Below are 19096 nucleotides of genomic sequence, written 5' to 3' on the forward strand. Positions count from 1 at the left end.
AAAAAAAATAAATAAATCTCAATCTTATGCCTGAATAATAAGGCACTTGTCAATCTTGAGATTTCACCTCTAAAAATCAATTTTAGAGAACTGGCAGCCAAAGCACTCATTATTTCAGTATCTAGACATTTGCTGATAATCCTTGCACTGAAACCAGACACAACTGAATGCTGTCCAGGCAGGCTGTGTTAGCTGCTCCCCAACAGCTCAGCTGCCCTGACTCTGTGTGAACATTTGCCTGAAAAAAAAATCATCTAATTTTGCCAGGGAAGAGTTGTAAACTCCCAGTGTTGCAACTCCCGCCATCTTTCCTTATGCGAGAGAAAAAACATAAGCTTAAAATTCAACAGCCTTTTTAGGGAGTACTCACACAAATCATGAGCTTGCATTCCCAGTCAACATTCAAAAATATATTTATAAAGAGCTGAACAGCTTTTGCCTACCCACAAGCTTTAAAGTTCTTACACAGGTTAGGGAACTAATTCTTCTGCCCCAAAGAGCCAGGTCCATGCAATGCCACTGAACTCTTGCTTTGATATGAAAACATTGACCAGCAGTTTGAGTGTCAAATAACAAAGACATCAACCTCCAAATGCTGCACCTTTACTTAGACAAAAGCTACTTGGATAAAGACAAAGTCACTTTGATAAAGACAGATTGTATGTTGACATGCTTTCAGTTTATTTATAAGGACTACGTTGGAATTAATTATCATAGTGATAGTGGTGTGGATTTACCTACTAAAGAACTGGTTGCACTTAGATATTCACAGGGAGCGAGATGAGATTGTGCAGATGCAGCATTGTGTTTTGTCAAGTTCATTTTACCCCAGTCAGGAGAAGAAAGTGCTTGGGGCTGTGCTCTTCATTCCAGCTCTGACCACTGGTAATACAGGGCGAGATACTGAACCTGACTCAACATCTAAATCTAAACAGATCTTGTACAGAAACAGGGCAAGCGTTACAAGACAAAAGGCTGCAAAAGTCCTGAGGTATCAGAAGGATACAGGAAGCACAAAACAGTTTCAAGTGGAAGGGAGGCCACAAATCCAAATGCTGGTATCCTCACAGCAGAGCTAGTGGCACAACGTAGAGAGACCAACTGCCAGGAGGAGATTTGAGCCCTTTTTCCCCCCATGCACCATAGTTTAATATTTGCAACTTACAGGAAATTGCAATATTGTCTCCTGTCTACAATACCTCCATTGCTTATTTCATGGTACATGATTTAATTTCTTCCCAAGAAAGCTTCTGGACCAATGCCTAGTTTGAGAAATGACATTTCACAAGGAACATACATTGACTGTAATTAATTCCCATAGATGGAGAGTCTAATTAACAAGAAACCAACTAATAACTCCGCTGGATTTGATCCATGTACGGAACTGGCAACATGCACCAGAGAAAGAGGCAGAGGGTGTGAGGATGTATTTGTAGAAGAAATCACACATAACAGGCAAAGGGGCACTTTTCAAGTGGTTCACAACCACTTTAGATGTTGTCCAGCCACTCTTAACCCTTGGTCTCGTCTACTTTCCATCACCTATACAGGCTTCTTTTCTGCTCTCCCTCACATGCTGCCTTTCCTGCATACACAATGCAAAAATGCTTTGGCTATTTCAGTTTTCAGCTTAAAGATTAGAACGCCTAACACTCACATGCACCATTCTTCTTACGGGTACACTTCTGCAAATTGGGCATTTCACTGTTATTGGATGCGCATCAAGTCCAGTGACACAACATGAAGGGGAAGTTCTCAGTAACACCATTTTTATTGCCAAGTTCCATTTACAAAGAAAGATCAATTGTTCATTCTTGCCCAGGTTTTCCATAGCCATGACATATGATTAATGCCAGCAAATACAAACTCAGCTATATAAATCTGGATTTCAGAAACATACAAGAATGCTTTCTAATTTCACTCCCTTCCCACTTATTTACATTTTTTCTTTAAATTAACATAATATATTGTCACATTTACTCCAAATTTCTAACATAACTTACATTAAATAATTAATACTTATTGCCTGTAGAAAAGACATTTCAGAATTCAATTCACCCCATGTTTGGGCTTTTTTCCTTTTAAATGTAAGTGCATGTTCAGGAGTTGTTTTTTTTTTTTTTTTTAATGAAGCACATTTCAGACATTTTTGAAATATATTTCATAAGAGGAAAGACCTTCATATTCATTAAATGCTTTATGTACTATTCAAAGCCCAGATACATTTATTTTAGAAAAATACATTTCCCTTTGCACTTAAAATAATCAAAACCAGCAAAACAATTCAAAATGAAGTAAAAAGTTTGCAACAAAATATCAACACACATTCACAAATGGAGATGCCTGAAGTTAAAGGTTAAAATGCTTCCAGCAGGTCCCCTGAACTTGTTGCATTTATTCTTGGTGCTATCACTGAGCAAACCAAAGCTCCTAGAAATTCTAAGGAATTGGCAAGCTTGAAGCTATTCTCAATCCTTTTCAAAATTAGCTTCATGTTTATTTTAACTATTCCTGCCACCGTTAGTCTTAAATACACAAAAACTCAGACTCTCTCCTCATAGAGACTTAAGTATCAGACGGCCATTATCATGTCTTAAGCTCGCTTTACGTTAGTGTGGGTACCCATAACCAAAGTAACAGAAAAAAAAGAAAAAGTCTTATGTAACTTATGCTCTTAGAAGAATCCTGGGAACACTATGTACTAGCCTGAACTTCGTGTCATCAAGTACTCTTAGTTGCTTGCTTCTTAAGCCCTTTTTAGTTACCTTTTTAAATAAACACACTCCACACATTCATTGAGGCTGAGACAGTCACAACAATGACAAGTTTTTCATATTCATTAAGAATTAACAAATTCTAGCTAGCAAAACAATAAACAGATACCGCCACAGTGCACGTTTATTAGACATGCAAAACTTAGCTTTACATTTTTAAAGACATTAGCAAACCTAAAATAAATTTTAGATCATCTTGCAAAACAAATCAAGTTTAAGCAATGTGCAGATCCTTAAAAATCTGAAGAGATCAAAATAGGGAAAATTCTGTACAAATGTAATATAAAAATATTTTTCCATATGAAAGAACCTTATGTTTGGGACTCAATTCAGACCTGCATCTCCCATACCTCTTGCTGCTCAAATAACCCTGAACAGCAGAACCCCCCCGAGCATTTTCCCCTGCCCACCTCCTGCAAACCCCCACCCTGCACACCCTGCCCAGATCACCACCTGCTTTGCAGGAGGCAGTGAGGGTTGGTACGCGTTTGGGATTCATGCTGCAAACATTGGGAAACAACAGAGCAGAGCAGGTGAACGCAGCAAAACCCCTCAAAGTGCAGTGGCCAGGTGAACAATACCCAAGTTAAGCCAGAGATGGGTAAACAGTGATGTACCCAAAGGCTCTTTCAAGAAGACAGACAGAAGAGCTCTGAACTTCCAAAATACATAGAAATGCCTAAGGTTTGGTTGTCTGAAAATGAGTAGGAAACTTAGCAAGGAGACATACCACTTTTGAGGCAAAATGCCCAGATCCCATTGATGTCCCTACTGGCTGTCTCTTCCCAAATCTCTGATTCAGCTGTAGGACCAAAAGACTAAATTTCCTAGCTGACAGCTGCCTGTGCAATAGTGAAGACAATGTGTCAATACTTAGCAAGATTTTTTTTTCTTGGAAGAGTAGGACATACACATCAACAAAACTTCATTAGGCTATGGTGTATTTACCTGCAATACCTGTGCAGAAAAGAGTGACACATTACATGAGCACAGACACCCTGTGACTGAAGTGCTAAATGCCATGGAGTGGCTTCACACTTACAGTTTGACCTGGTTGGCTGATAGCTTACCCGTGTCTTCAAGCATACAATTTTACATTTCATTTACTTCATGAGGAAAAATAAGTCCATTTCCTACCAGTAGCATGACAATCAGTTGCCAGGCAGGTTTTGAACTCCTATAGCTCAGTGGTAACCAGCTCATCGTAACCAGCCATGGCCTCTTGCTGCACGCATGGCAATTCTAGCTACTGGCATCTTACTGCAAAGTAAGAAAAAATTCTCAGTAACTTCAATCCTAAGGATTGCTGATTTTGCTGGAAATTACTTTAACTATCAATTTAAAAAATTTTCCAACAAAAATACTTCAAATCCCCAGAAGAAAACATTATTTCCCCCTGTATTCTGTTGCTATGGGAGCAAAGAGCTGTATGACTGACCTAAACTTGTAGGACACTGACTTAAACTCTGAATAGTAATGAGCTTTGAGTTTTAAATTCTGGAGAAGCGATAAAGGTCTTTAAATGCCACATACCTGTACTTTAGCAAGAACATTTCAAGACAGTGAGTCAATTCTGGAAGATATTAACATTTTTTCTTCAAGTGCCTTCAAGGAAAATTCCAGCTGTGTTGTAAAGCAAAGAACACTGAGGTGTCACTTTAACAGGTGCAATTTTATATTTTAAACCCAGCTTAATTTAAGGAACAGAATTCAGAACGTTAGCTTATCATGAATTAGCTGCAAAGAGTACAAACAAGGTCAGTCTTTACAGTATAATTCACAATTTTACATGAAACAGTCTCCAGCATTAGTATACATATGACTACATTTCTAGTGAATTTCTTAATCCACATAGCTCATAAAAAATAGTGCAGGAAGATAAATGTTTGGTTTATTCCTGTACCAAAGAATTTCTGCAAAAGCCAATTCTTGCACACAAGTTTTGCACAGCAAACATTACTCACTAGCAAGGCGGACGTTAGAGCTGGCCACTAATGCTTCCTTCCCACTCTTTTCTTTACCAGATTGCCAATCAGACATCCCATGTGCCCTTCGCAAGGAAAAAACACAAGTCTCATCCAGTGCTGTCCATGGGATGACAAAAACAGAAAGGCGACCTGCAAGAGGCAGACACCTCACAGTGACAGCAACACATCGCTAAACAAGTTAAACGAGTAATATCTTGGTAAAATTTAATAAAATGAGACTGAGCACAAAATAATGTGGTAACATTCATTATGCCCTGGTGTCTTTGGTGCATCTCCTCAAAAAGAAGGGAATAACAGAACTGTTTTATATGATAGAGTATGGCTGAAGGTAAGGCATAGCCTCTACAGACATGCTGAGAATTCATCACACAAAATTCCAGCATTTTGCTCTGGACCATTAGTGAATTTATTTCAGAGCGATTCTTGTTTCCTTCCCTTCTCTCTGCAGCATTGCGCTGAATTAGTGAGCCTTCTGAATGGTCAGTCATTTAGCGGTTGTTCTCAGCTCTAACTTGGTATTTGGGTTTGGTTAAAGAGAAGGATGCTACATTGACTCAAATTGACTTTTGTTTAGATAAGAAATTGTATTTGTGGCTGAGGTGCTGATGGTTTGTTAAGTTTCCTTTTTACAGTGAAAGGGGGATAAGGAAACAGCCCTTGAGTTTTTCTGATAAGAGACAGATAGATTATGATACTCTTCGAGGAACTGTAGATTAATAACACCATACTTGCAGAGATAAGATTGTCAGATGACATATTTCAGTAACTCCCAAACTTTTTCGTTATTAAGTCTCCTAATGCAGCATGGAGAATATAAATTGTATAATACACATATGCCTTAATATTTTCCTACTAACAGCATCTCAGTTGCTTCCTGTGAAGCTCTTGGTAGACAACCGGTCATGGGACTTAAAAGCCACTCCAAGGCAATGAAAAGCAGTCGGCTTTCTTTCCCTACATCCCTTTCTTGTGCAGTATGACTCAAGGGTGAAATTATGCATGCCCGTTAAAAAGCTGCTTTGTGCATGCTCCTCATTTTGCTAGAACTGAATTTTACATTAGATAAAGATAGATCAAGGCTTTTCTGTCTAAAATTAATTTTAATTAAGGGAACTAGGCCTTCACAGTTGCATTTTCTGTAATCTGGGTGAAGAGTTAAAGTTAACAACTAACAAAATACTTTCAAATTAAGCAAGGAATCATTTTTTATAATGGTCTTTAGACTATTACTGTGGCTACAGAGCAATGCAGCAACATGCTAGAAAAAGTCTAGACCGCAATAAGCTAAGCTAATAAAACATATTTATGTGTTCCTTATGCCCAAATTGCTACTGATGTCTCAGCTTGTTCAGGTATGTGTACATTAGCCACAACAGTAACTCCAGTGAAAACTTACCCCAAGCACATGAAAAAAAATTAATTGTGGCCTCTTAATCCAGCAAGGCCGAATTCTCCCACACTGTTAACAGTGCTAAAGACACCTAGTTCTCAGATTTCATTTTAGAGTTTGAGCCATTCTGGAATGGTCAGAATAGTGTCTAGTTCAATTGAGATGAAGCAGAAGCCACAAAAACCAGAAAAGAACAAAGCTGCATGCAAAAGCTGATAATGGAAGAAAAAATGCTGGCTTTCAATAGCAGCCATGCTATATCCATGTTTTTCAAAGATTAAATCATTACACAGAGGAAAAGATGGAAAAACAAGCAAAGTGATACCTGCGTATTATTCAATCTCATATAAATATAATATTTAAAATCAATTCAAGCATTCCATCTGACAGCAAAGAAGAGATACGGAAGGACTGAAAAGTAGGTAAAAAACCTCAGATTCACCTATTTGATATGAAATCAATATTCACAAAGGCAATCAGGAAACAGATTGCACTGATGACTGAAATACAAAGTAAAGTAAATAGTGGACTTCAATCTTTGAGAGCCAGAGAGCATTCAGTGTTATGTGCAGACCAATAATGAAACACTGCTCATCTTACTGCTAGCTTAAATGAACACACGTGGAAATTGATCAGAAAGCTTGAACTCCATTAACTTTAAATTCCATATAAAGTCAGCAGAGAGCTACAAACTTTACTCCACAATCTTCCTCTACTTACTGTCAACTCAGATTCAGGATCTAAAAGGCAAATTTGGTAAGGCAAGTATAAAGTCAGAAACACTTTTATGTTGTAATTTCATTTAACAGTGATAATCTCCCAGATGGGAAAAAAAAAAAACTGTTCATTTTCAGACTTGCAAAGGAATTACTGGTTAGATGTGGGGACCTACTTCCTACAGGAATATGAAAAAACCCACATGCCAACAACAACAAAAAAACCCTCTAGCCTCTTTAGAGTAAAACTGCTTCTGTCTGCTTCCAGTCGTCCTTCAGTAGAGAAGACATCATCACTCCTCAGAGGTGTAGCAATTTGACTGTCAGCAGTGAATAAACAAGCTATGGCAATCTCTTAGAATACTTCTCATCCCTCTGTAGCTGGTTAAGCAAAGACTGGAAAAGTCTCAAAAATCCCTTACATTAATCTGCATAAGCATTTGTCACATTAAATTTCAGAGTTTTACCGTAAAAAAAAAAAAAAAAAAAAAAAGCTTTGAGATGTATCTTGCTTTGAATAAAACTTTGAAAAAATATTACGTGGAAAACACAATATTGAAGTTTGGAAACCTATGAATACAACATTCAAAGGGGCCAAGCCTGCTGGTATCATACAGGCCTACAAAAACTGAAAGAGATCAGGATTAAAAAAACATTCATGAATCAAATGAAAGTGGTAAGTCTGTACTATAATATTTTTCCTTGTCAGTGGGTATGTCTCCAGTTTCAAAAAAGTAGTGATACATCATCCTGAACCAGCTATCAAAAATTTTCTTCACTTTACCATAATACTGTAGACCTTTTACAATTAATTTAGTTACTGCAGCTGGAGCTTTATTTTTATAATAAAGTAGGTGATCTGAAGTACATTCACGTTCTTGTATATCAGAAATAGGTGTGGAGATACCCAATCCAGATTTGAAGATTTTTTCTCCAGTTTAAACACGCCAAACTTCTGATGCTTGTCCTAAAAGCTGTCCACATGCTTCACCAGTGGGGCTCTTCTTGCAGACCATAGCCTCTGATGCTCCAAGAAGTATCTGCGCTCCCAAGCAAGAATTTGGTTCACCTTTTATCACAGTCTGCAGTCTGGCTTGAGTCACACCACTCTTCCTCTGTCTCTTTTACCGTGTCAACTTCAATTTCAGATGGCAAAGGTGGCTGAGGAATGCAGGTGAATGTACGAATACTGTGTGGATCAACAGGTGGGACCAGTGTAAGTGACTCTACACTTAGTGCATCTGTATTATCATCTGATATTAACGATATCGTGGGCTGCTGTGCAGGAATCAGGCTAGGGGACAGGTTTGCTGTTTCTATGTCACTGTTTTTTACAACATTCTTGCTAGACTTTGAGACAGCTGGAAGAGTTTCGTCAGACATCATCATCTGACCAGGAATGGTCATATGAGGCTGCTCTGGAGCTGAAGGGTCATCTATTGAAAGAAAACACCAAGAAACAATCAATATTCCACTTAGTATAGACATTGCTCATTAAACCAGTGTACTTTGCTTATGAATATTTAAGAATACTTGGGCGGAAAACTGTTCTATGAAGCACCATATTTAAATTATGCCAGCAATAATAAATAATGGTTCACATTATGAACCAGAAAATCTACATCTTTAATACTGCAATATACAGCAATATCATAAATATTCCTACAGAAAGGAAACAGAGGGGAAGAAGAATAAGAAGAATAAGAAAGCCTCCCCAGAATTTAGTATAGACTAAAACAAATAACCACTCCATACCAGGCAGCTCTTGAGAAATAGGAAAGAAGTCCTACGTAACTAATTTTCCCAAGGGGAGACCTATTCTTACAAAGACTTGGAAGTAATTCTCTCATTCCATTCTCTGCATTCAGTTTGAAGTGACATCTTAGCCATAGAAAGTGGAACTATGTAAGAACAGGAAGGAGAATTACGTGCATACTGTAACTGAAAGGTGCTGCAAAATAAACCTGTTTTTACACAGGCTTTTGTTTTATGAAATTTTGTGCTCATAAGTATGGAGCATACAACATGGAGAAAACTGGCAATAAGGCATTGCATATCACAGAAACCTGATATGCTGCTAGCCCTTCCCATACAGTGAAAAAAACATTAACAGCTACTTGTTTTGCCATTTTTTTTCCTTAAAATTCTTGTAACTAGCGAGAGAACTGCTTATTTGGCTCAGATGGATAATAAACAGAAAGGATCAGGGGGTACCACCTCATATGAGCAAGTATGCCCACACAATTTTATTTTTTTTTCTTTTCAGGCTAGAGTAATAGATGCCATTCAAGTTAACAGGTATCCAGCTTCAAGGCATTTAGAGCTCTTGTTAAAAATCAGCATGTGTTCAAGTGTACAGGCATCTGCAGAAAAGTCTACAAGGCAATGTAGTGAATACAGAAGCTAAGAATTAGATTCTGTTTTTTAATGCACAATGACGACCTTAGAATATTTCTGTTTCAATATGATTCCAATTATTCCTGTAAAACAAACAAAAAAGCACATGAATATAAGGAAGAAGAAAAGAAAAACAGAGCTTAGAATGGAATGGATATCAGTAAGGTATCAACAGTAAGATATCAGTAAGATAACAGTGAGAGACAGTTTTTTTTTTTTTTTTTTAAACCTTTCTGGTAAGATAACCCCAAAGATGTATTCTCACTTCAGAAAATCACTTGATTTCATTTTTTGCTGAATCTGTGGCTAAAGCTTCTCCCTTTAAGGAAAAGGAAACTTAGATTTATTTATTTATTTATTTTAAAGAAAACAAACTCTTTAAACAAAAAGGACATCACTAGTTATTTTTGAAAATAAGGAAAAATTCAAAGTAACTGCAAGGGTTTTTTTGGGCTATCAAGAAGTTTTAGTGAAAATGTGGTGATTGGTAACAGGAACGTGATGCAAGGCTTGCACTGAGAAGCCGTTCCTTTTGGGAGAATGACTTCCTCATAACTTTCATTCATTGAAATCCTGACAGACTTGCATGTTCTTCTGATATGATATATATGATATATCCTTCCACGTAGGATATAAATGACTATTAAAGCGTCTCCCTTCTCAATACAACAAAGCAAACAAATATTTGAAAGATGACTACCTAAAAAAAATCTGGTGTTGATAAAGTTTATATCTAAAAGTCTGAAAATGCATTCAGAAAAAAAAGATAAAAACATATCAGAAAATGTAAAAGCAGAACAAACTGAGCATCTAGTATTTCAGCTACAGTATTTTATAAATAGAAAATACAAAAGCAGAGCTCTATGCTATTTTGTCTGTTTTATTTATTATTGATAGCAGTAGCAGTCTCTCTCTCTCTCTCCCCTACTTTCAATATTCCATTAGTTGCTGTCAGAACTGCTCGTTAAACAGCAGCAGGGACAGATATGCTGTAACCCAGCACAGCGTTACTGCCAAAACAACCAGGGAGTAGCCAACTGCCACTTAGTCCTTGTAGGGGCAGAAAGCAAGTATCAATATAAAACGAGGGAAAAAAAATAATATTCTGGACAAGGTCAACAGCTCTTGCTACTGTTTTACAATATACTATCCCTTCTGGACTATGAGAGTGGCACTTGCATCTTTGTGACCAGACTCTCAGGGATCAATGGGCACTTCAGGTGTATACTTAGCTTGAAACTGGAGCTATAAGCTTGCGCTAGATGAGTTATCTCCCCTATCTCTTGGATATAATGACAGAAAGAAATAAATAATCAGACTATAGATGAAGGAAACTAAATGGAGTACAGAGATCTAGCATCTTAGAACGATAATTTGGAAAATAAAGAGGTATTAAAAAAAGAGCACCTTCTTGATGTAGTAAGTTTTCATGTACAACATCTCCCACTTAACTGAATACATCATTTCAGAGCAATGATTACCAATAAGGAAATCTTTGAGCCTCAAAATTTGAAAGCCTTTTGAACTCAGACAATTCAGAAAAGGATCCAAATAGATAAACACATTTATGTATGACCTGAATTCTCTGAGTCTTTGAAACTGAGATAAACAATTGAAAAGAAGATGTGCCCTAGCTAGAAAAAAATCTCAAGAAGGGCTTATTAAAAAAACATCTGTCTCTAAAATCTGGATAGTTACCAAGCTACTAATTCAAAAAAGTTTCAAGACACCCAATATACTAGGACATTAAGTTCCTTACCCGTTATTTGGAACTTCTATCTATACTGGACATAAAAATACTAAGTAGCTTTCAAAAAAAACTTAGACCCCTAACGCTTGGTTCCATTCAAATTTCACTTTCCATTTCACTTTGAATAGAAGGAACAAAAATAAATGTCGTTTTCACTAATCACTAAGACATACTTTACTCTTAAATATCAAGGAGTTATCATCTAATATGGGAAAAAATATTTCTATTTACTTCTCCCCAACTCACATGAGTTTAAGCAGCAATGCTCAGGCACAAAAAAAAACAACAAAGCCAGATATGGAATTTAAGTATCAAACAAGATTAAAAAACAGTGCATTGTTTTGCAAGACACTGGACATTACCAGCTATCTTTGGTTGTGGTGGGCTTAGCAACTTTTTTTTTTTTTCCCCTCCCAACACTCCTGTAAAAATAACCTTGGTAACACTATAGAAGAAAATCGCTCCACTTCTGTTATATTAACTTATGTTATGATGGTCATTAGGGAAAGAAGACAGAAAAGAAAAGAAAGAGGTAAGAATGAATACAGTCTACAGAAAAATGTCTTAAACTGTACAGCAATATACTGTGAAAGGATAACAAAAATATAAGTAACAGCACACTAAGGGAAAAGACACAAAATAAAGTCTAAAAATGAGAAAGGATGTTTACGTAGTATTAACAGAATAAAAAATGCTTATGCCATGGAGGTAAAAAATATAAATTAGATTCAAGTTAACACACGTTAACTTGTATAGATTGTATTTGTGTAGATTAACTTGTTAGATTGTAAGTGACAATCTAGTATGAGGTCTATTTCCATCCTTTCTGTATCTACTTCCCTTCCCCACTCCTTCAGGCAGACAATTAAACAGTCCATAAAGCCATCTGCCCAAATGTAATGACAGAAAAAAAACTAGCTTGTATCATCACAGTCCAAGGACAGTCTTATGCTGAACACTTCTTCATTTTACCCGAGTTATAAATAGATTTCCTGCTGCCAGTCAGCTACCTGCATTACTGTCCATTCTGAAGCCTGTTCTTGCTAAATTCCACTACAGCCATAGCTGCCCCTGTGCAGATGAAGACATAGCTGCTTTGAAGCTGGAGGCTTGATAGATCATTTGGCAGTAAGCAGAACTTCAGTCTTTGGCAAGACAGCCAAGAAATATGGGAGAAACTGTAGGTAGGACTTTCAGAAACAGCTAATTATTGCTGCACAATTCTCCCCAAAACCAGTACAGTCAAATATTTATGATGCTTTTCTTCAGTTTCCTACCTTGCTGTCACTGCTGCAAGCATGGAAACCAAGTATGCTCTATTAACTGTTATGGGCTTTTCAAATCTTAGGGAGGAACCTGCCTGATTTGATATTGCGTGAGTTTCGGTTGCAGCTGCTGCTTGAAGACCTAAACCCAGTGTCCACCGTGACTGTCAGCCTCCGACAGACTAAACACCCGCCGTCGTCCTTTCCTGCCAGACCTTACTAGAGGAAAACACATCAATATATCATACCAAGGTTTTAACAATGAAACAAGGAAGGGAAACTGGAATGAAGACAAAGGATAAATGTTAGAGTAGCAACAAGAACAAGTGACAAGGACACATCCGTAACTGCTGGTATCTTGCACATAATTTGACACCTGAGTCTTTTTAAGTTTTTGAAGTACTTTTGCAGCTGGAAGAATTAACTCATTCATTTATTTAGGAACAAGTGAGCTTACATGAAGTTATTTTTGCTTACCTATCTAGATATGTACATAATGCAGTTTGGATTACATCTGGCAATTCTGACAGCACTTACACTGACACAAGACTGGTATGCATTTGCATTATGATCTACTCACATCCTCTGAAAACCTTAGGAAAACCTCTCCATTGCATGTTCTGGCAATAGAGTATTATTCTGATTCCAATTGGCAATACATTACATGAGGTGTTCTCCTGAGCAGGTGACTACTTCAGACTGCTCAGCACTACTAATCTAAGATGTGAAAGTGAAGTATTACATTTGGATTATAACAAAGCCAAATGCAGCACTTTAAAAGATAACAGCAGTTAAGATGATGATGCCTGGTGTGTAGAAAGTTTCATGGAAAGAAACTTTCTAGAAACATAAGTACTTCCTCAGCTAATTAGAAAATTACTCCCATTGGAGAACAGCTCACAACACGTTTACATTACTGATCATAGAGGAAATTGTGATGGTTTCAGTAAGATCACAGGCACTGTTCTCACAGGCTCTCTGTTCTTAAGCACTCTCTCTTTGGAATACATGTATTTTATTTTATAGACTGGTATCCAATTTATTTTCTGCAACAGGGGACAGCTCTTTGTGCTTATTTTAGACCATTTCCCATTAATATCTGCCAGAAGTGTGAAATATGGCTTAAGTGACATAGAAGATCAATGCTTTCTCAAGTCCTCAATATCCATTGCTCCTGTGTAAACATTTTCTTAAGTATAGAAGCCAATTGCATTTTAAAGCTTTAGGCAACTTAAAAAGTGATGAAATAAATTGTGTATGACATTACATATATATAAGACTGCTAACTTACAGTAACAGCTTCTTTATCTTAATCCTTGGCTTATATAAAAATAAGTACTTTCCAGAAGTGCATGGTTCCAGCAAGTGCAGCCAAGGCAAGACCGTATCCTAAGCTTAGAAGCTTATGAAGTCTGCCTAGCAAGAGAACAGTTTTACCCTAGGCACAGCAACGTTTCAAATGTATGTGTTCATTAAAAAGAGACTGTAAATACAACAAAAAATACCTAACAGGATAGCAGCATTTGCAAAACCTGGCAGTACTTTTTCTGTCTTGCTAGAGACACTCCTTTCTTTAAGGGATGGCTTCTCCTTTTTTTATTTTAAGGAACAGAGGGCTAATTTTAACTGCCAGATATGCGGGAGCTGTCAGGCTTTAAAACTTCTGTGCCACAAGGTATTGTGGCAGTTACTATGTAGGATTCAGGAATTATAAAAGTTTATTTCACTTGTGACAAAGCAGTTGATGCAACTATTGTTCTCTTATAGCAAATGAAACATGTTCAGCCAAGTGGTTCTATGTTAGTTCAGTTACACTTCGTTCTTGCATTAAGACAGTGTTACATTTTCAAAACCTCTTTTATTTTTCAATATATACTATTTTTAGTATATATATATATATATACACACACTAAATTTTATATTTTATATTATTTTTTTTCCTCAACTAACAAATATGCAACTTGTCTTTATTTTGTTCTCATCTATCACTGTTTTATGTAAAGTCACTCCATGCTCCAAATCTTGTTCCCTGGAAGATTTCTGTGAAGATTATAAGTACCATCTCAGATATATCAAACGTTGAACAGCCTAAATCTGTCAACAGACAGCAGCTTAGGACAGTAGTAGTAATTACAAGTTTACAGCAGAAGCAGCTGTCATGGTTTAAGATGTTGTCCTTAAAGAAGATAGTTGAGGTAGTTTCCACGACATTCAATTATCCATCTCTCCTTTTTTGTTAGTTGGCCTTCTTCACTGAAGTTCTTGAGAAACCTAGCATGTTCTTCACAGTCAGCAACCTGTTTAGCTGCTAGAAGAAACATGGGAGAAGGGAAGGCAGAAGGGATAGGAAACACACCTGTGTTCATGTGCGTGTTTAGAATAGAATGGGAAATGAGAAGGGACTCTTACATGACAGATGGTAGCAGCATTCAAGTGCTACCTCGGGGCATAAAACAAATCTTGGTAACTGCTTGCTGTTAATCAGCTACTTATTTCTTCCTCCTGGAAGGAGGTGACAATGTTTCTTGTCTTGTCACTTCATATTAAGAATCACAGAATCATTAGGTTGGGAAAGACCTTCATGCAAGCCTCCTCTACTACTTCACAGCAGAATAAGGCAGGTTAGGGGAAAAGTCGCCTAGTTTCACACTGAAGTAGAGAAATACAAACAATTATTTCAGCAACTCAGCTGAGTGGTCAGTAAGCGCTCATATCAAGACACTGTCACTTATTTTTCAGCAGCATACTTCTGTTCAGGCACAAGCCTGCAGAACAGTTGTCTGGACAAACCAAACAGATTCCCTCTTTCATGGTTGTGCTCCTGGCAGCAGGTTATAGTATAGACCATAGTTACATATAAATACTACAGAAGGGAGAATATTCATTACAAGTTTGCATTAAACTGGTCAAATTAGTTAATGTAGAAACAATTCTCAGGAACAGACCAGAATCAGCATAAATTGCTTTGATACTTAAGATCAGCAAAAAGTGTCAAAGCACCTACATGGGTTAGAGACATCCCACTGCCCTGTCCCCCATCCCCAACACCGTGCACCAGAGCCTTGGCGATTTTGGCATCCTCTCTAGTCTGCACTAAGGACCTAGAGGCACTGTCAGCTACTCAGCTGTTACCTGTTTAAAACATTACTTGTTCAGTATTGACTGCAACTACATTAGTAGTTCAGTTCAGATGAACAGAGCAGTTTTGAAGAATCCAAGAGCTTAGCTCAAAACTCATCCCTGCATCAGGTTAATAAGAGTTGTTGACTTGGCATTAAAGTAGCTGAAGCACATTCTCACATTAATTTCCACTGACTTTGCTGAAGGTTACTACCTACCCCCTCAGTGATATGGCACAGAACTGTATCGTCACAACTAGTTTTCCTAAAGCATCTATCAATGTCCCCAGGTCCTGTGCCAAAAAAAAAAATAATACCAAAGACTGTTTTCCTGAATTACGTGTGGCATTTTGAACATGCTTCATGATGAAGGTCACACTAAATGTGGACCATTCATGCAACTGAATTGGTAAAGTGCAGACTGGAACCAGGCATTTCAAAACTTTTATTTTAAATTAAAATATGTTAGATGAGGAATCGCATGCTACGAATTTACTCAGCTCTTCACAGAAGTCAGATTACATGTACTTTAAAGACCTCTGTCTGAAGTATGTGTCTTGCTGCATATTACATTCTATGAACTAACATGTTGCTTACAACAGCAGCTAGAATTTTAAAACTACTTTTATTTCCTTTACCACAGTTTTCTCTTCGAAAATTGCAGACACCTTTCAGAGGATTGAAATACAGCGAAGGACATAGTAGCTGTGCCTTTCTTACACAGCTAGGGTGAAACATGTAAGTGAAACAAGTACTTTCTGTCTTTAATGCCAACCTATATTGAGACTTCTGATAAATCATACCACTTCTCTGTGTAATGTCCACGTATCTATCTAGTCTTCAGAGGGTCTGGATAACAGTGATCACTTGCCAGCGGAGAAAATAAAATGAGATCCCTCCAAAGTTTTCAATGGATTGCATTACAAAAATACCTTGAATTTCAATCTGGAGTTGCACATATTGCAAGAGTATTTTCACTATATGTTAGTCTATAACAGTAACGTGTTTTATAACAACTGGATGCTAGAATGCTTTACAAACTGTTCATATACTTGATAAGCAGCTTTTGCTTACCCTTTTCCAGTGGTACTTCTTGTAAGGATAGTCACTTCAGACATAAAATGTACACTGATCGCCTGACAGTGTTCAGTGAAACTAAGGCATTTCATGACCTACAAAACACTAAATGCCTAACAAAGATTGCATCATTTCCTGTAAAACTGCAAAAAAGCTTTATCAGCATAAAACTTCATAATGAAGGCAAAATGGTACATCTTAATGGGGGAACCATAACAACCATTTCAAAGAGTGATCAACACTGCAAGTGACTGCCAAAGTGAAGGGGCTGTTTGAGAAGTTTTTGCGAATCTATTTTTAATAACCAAAAAGAGTTAGAGTAGGGTCAGCTCTAGACTGAAAGCATTTCAATATGCACCCTTCAGAATTTACTTCTTGCTTACCCTCCAGCTGGAGGTTCTCTACCTCACATACCATTTGTATTTAAAAACAAATACCATTACAGGATTCCCCAGAACCACTACAGGAAAAAAAAAAAAAAAGAGTGAAGGCATTTCATTCCTCTGTGTGGCGTTAGAATCCTAAATAACTACAGCTATTTCAAAGTGTCTCATATTTGGCCTCTTGTTAAAAATTAACGGAAGTATCAGATAAGCATATGATTATACAACTGACTGAAAGCCAGTGTTGCCCAATTCATAAAGACGTTTTATGTGGAGATGAACTTATTCATTAGGGCAAACAAACAACAGCATGAGTTTATGCAAAAACAGTATTTCTGTTTAAACAAAAAACTGTTTCAAATCATATGTGCTGGGAGACAAATCAGACAACAGGATGAATTTCACCAGTATTTAAGAACACTTGATGTATACAGTGGATAAGGAGTTCCAAAAAGCTGAATAGATCATTAAAAATTGCACCACAATTTAACCAGCTTAGGTAAATGATCAGGCGATCTGAAAACAAACCCCTACCCTGTATTTAATTTGATAACACAGGAAGTTAATTTTTCAGTAACATTTACAATACTCTACATCCCTTGGTGACTATGCTGAAAATTGTGATTTAATACCTGATGGGCTCTGTGCTGCAGATGGAGTGGAAGTTGAGCTTGCAGTCACTGAATCACAGCGCTCCGTACTCCCACTGCCACTGGAAGGTGATGAGAGTGGTGATGGATTGTGCTGATTTATGCACTGGGCTACAGCAAAGCCTGCAAGATAGGACAATGTTCACCAGTTTGTAATTAGCTTCTAAGAGTTCACCTACAGAAAGGGAAAGAGAGAATACTGCAAAGTGGTGTTAACTCCATCTGGTGGCCCAGAGGATGTACCTTCTTCATCTCAGATGCCTGATAATCTGAATGCGTCTTACTCAAAACACGCTAATTACAAGTGCTGATCCATGAACAAGGAAACACAGGTTAAATTATACAAAACATTCTAAAACACAGTTTGCACAGTCAAAGCAGGTCAGTTTGGGGTATATACAACACATTACTCATGGATCACACACCTTAACATAAGGAAAATGTTTAGTTAAAAATGAACAAAAACTTTGAAGACAAAGCCTACACCAACTTTTTTACTGCAGTAGGAACTTCACAAAATTTCAATAATCAAGCCTAATGCTGGTACTGGATTTCATCCACCTTCTCACAAACCTAACTTTCTCCAATCTGAAAACAGAACATTTATACAGTGTCTGAAAGCATTTATTCTAACAGTGTTCTTTTGTCTTTCAGTCTAATATTTGCTCAAATCCTTTCATTGTAACATTCTCTTCTTTCCTAACAGTCTTGCATTCATTCCTTTCTCATTCCTCCACAACTCCCTCTCTCCAGCCAATTCAATCTTTGACTTTTGACTTTTTTGACTTTTGATTTTTATTAATTTCCTCACTTTACCTCCTTCCCTCTTCAGATATGATGATTTGTGTACTTTTACCCCTTAAAGATGCAATTTCAGAAAGTATTTCAGAAAGACCTGCAGCACACTGCCATCTGGGAAAGGAGTGCTAGCAAGGCACTTAGATCCCTGTTTTTTTTGCACTAAAATCCAATTTGACCTCTTGCACAAAACTAGCTCTCCACAGTCTACCTGGTTACGTCTGCAGAGCACACTGCACTGTCTCCCTGTGTAAATGAATACTGATATTCTATCATGAAATTGACTGATCAAGTATAATCAGAGGGCAATGAAAATAGAAATTTTCCCTGATTCTTAGTTATTAAACACTAACGTCTTCTCTTATCGAGAAAATACACAGCAAATGCTATTTTATAGGTTCACAATTAAAAGGCCTGCACATATACATATATTAACACATTGTATTATATGTCCCCCTATAGTTTTGCTATTGTGCAGCAGCCAAAGCTAGCAGATACAGTAGAACAAGAAAGGAGTGTGATCTTCGGCTGTCTTACTTCGTGCTCTGTCCATCCAATTTTTTATTTTTATTTTTTACAGTATCTTCTACAATCTGTAACTCAGATTTAAATCAGATCAGGCAATGGTGTTTTCCAACACTCATGATGTATCATCTAACATTTTCCCTCCTGCTCTTTTAAGTGGGCAACAGCCAGTTTTCAGGAATATTCATAATTCTAAAAAAATAACATAAAATAATAATAATCATCACAACAGAACAACAAAGAATTCCCCAGAATACCACTGAT

The 19096-nt window shown here is 37.2% G+C and overlaps 1 protein-coding gene across 7 annotated transcripts in view; it reads right to left on the bottom strand.

Annotated features, from left to right (window-relative positions):
• Nucleotides 1–1752: 1752 nt before the first annotated feature.
• Nucleotides 1753–19096, bottom strand: part of CLEC16A (C-type lectin domain containing 16A) — an 87403-nt gene continuing 70059 nt past the window's right edge. For 3 of the 7 annotated variants that reach the window (XM_072023930.1, XM_038187095.2, XM_072023929.1), the window contains 3 exons: nucleotides 17492–17632; nucleotides 12376–12495; nucleotides 1753–8304 (listed from right to left, as the gene is read on the bottom strand). In XM_072023930.1, coding sequence (XP_071880031.1) covers nucleotides 7934–8304; nucleotides 12376–12495; nucleotides 17492–17632 — 632 coding nt within the window. In that variant the 3' untranslated portion in view covers nucleotides 1753–7933. Of the gene's footprint in view, nucleotides 8305–12292; nucleotides 12500–17491; nucleotides 17633–19096 lie in introns of all 7 variants that reach the window. The other 4 variants (XM_072023933.1, XR_011803638.1, XM_038187103.2 and 1 more) reach the window with 4 other exon arrangements.

The sequence above is a fragment of the Anas platyrhynchos genome, chromosome 15 (assembly GCF_047663525.1).
Source record: "Anas platyrhynchos isolate ZD024472 breed Pekin duck chromosome 15, IASCAAS_PekinDuck_T2T, whole genome shotgun sequence".
NCBI lineage: Eukaryota > Metazoa > Chordata > Aves > Anseriformes > Anatidae > Anas > Anas platyrhynchos.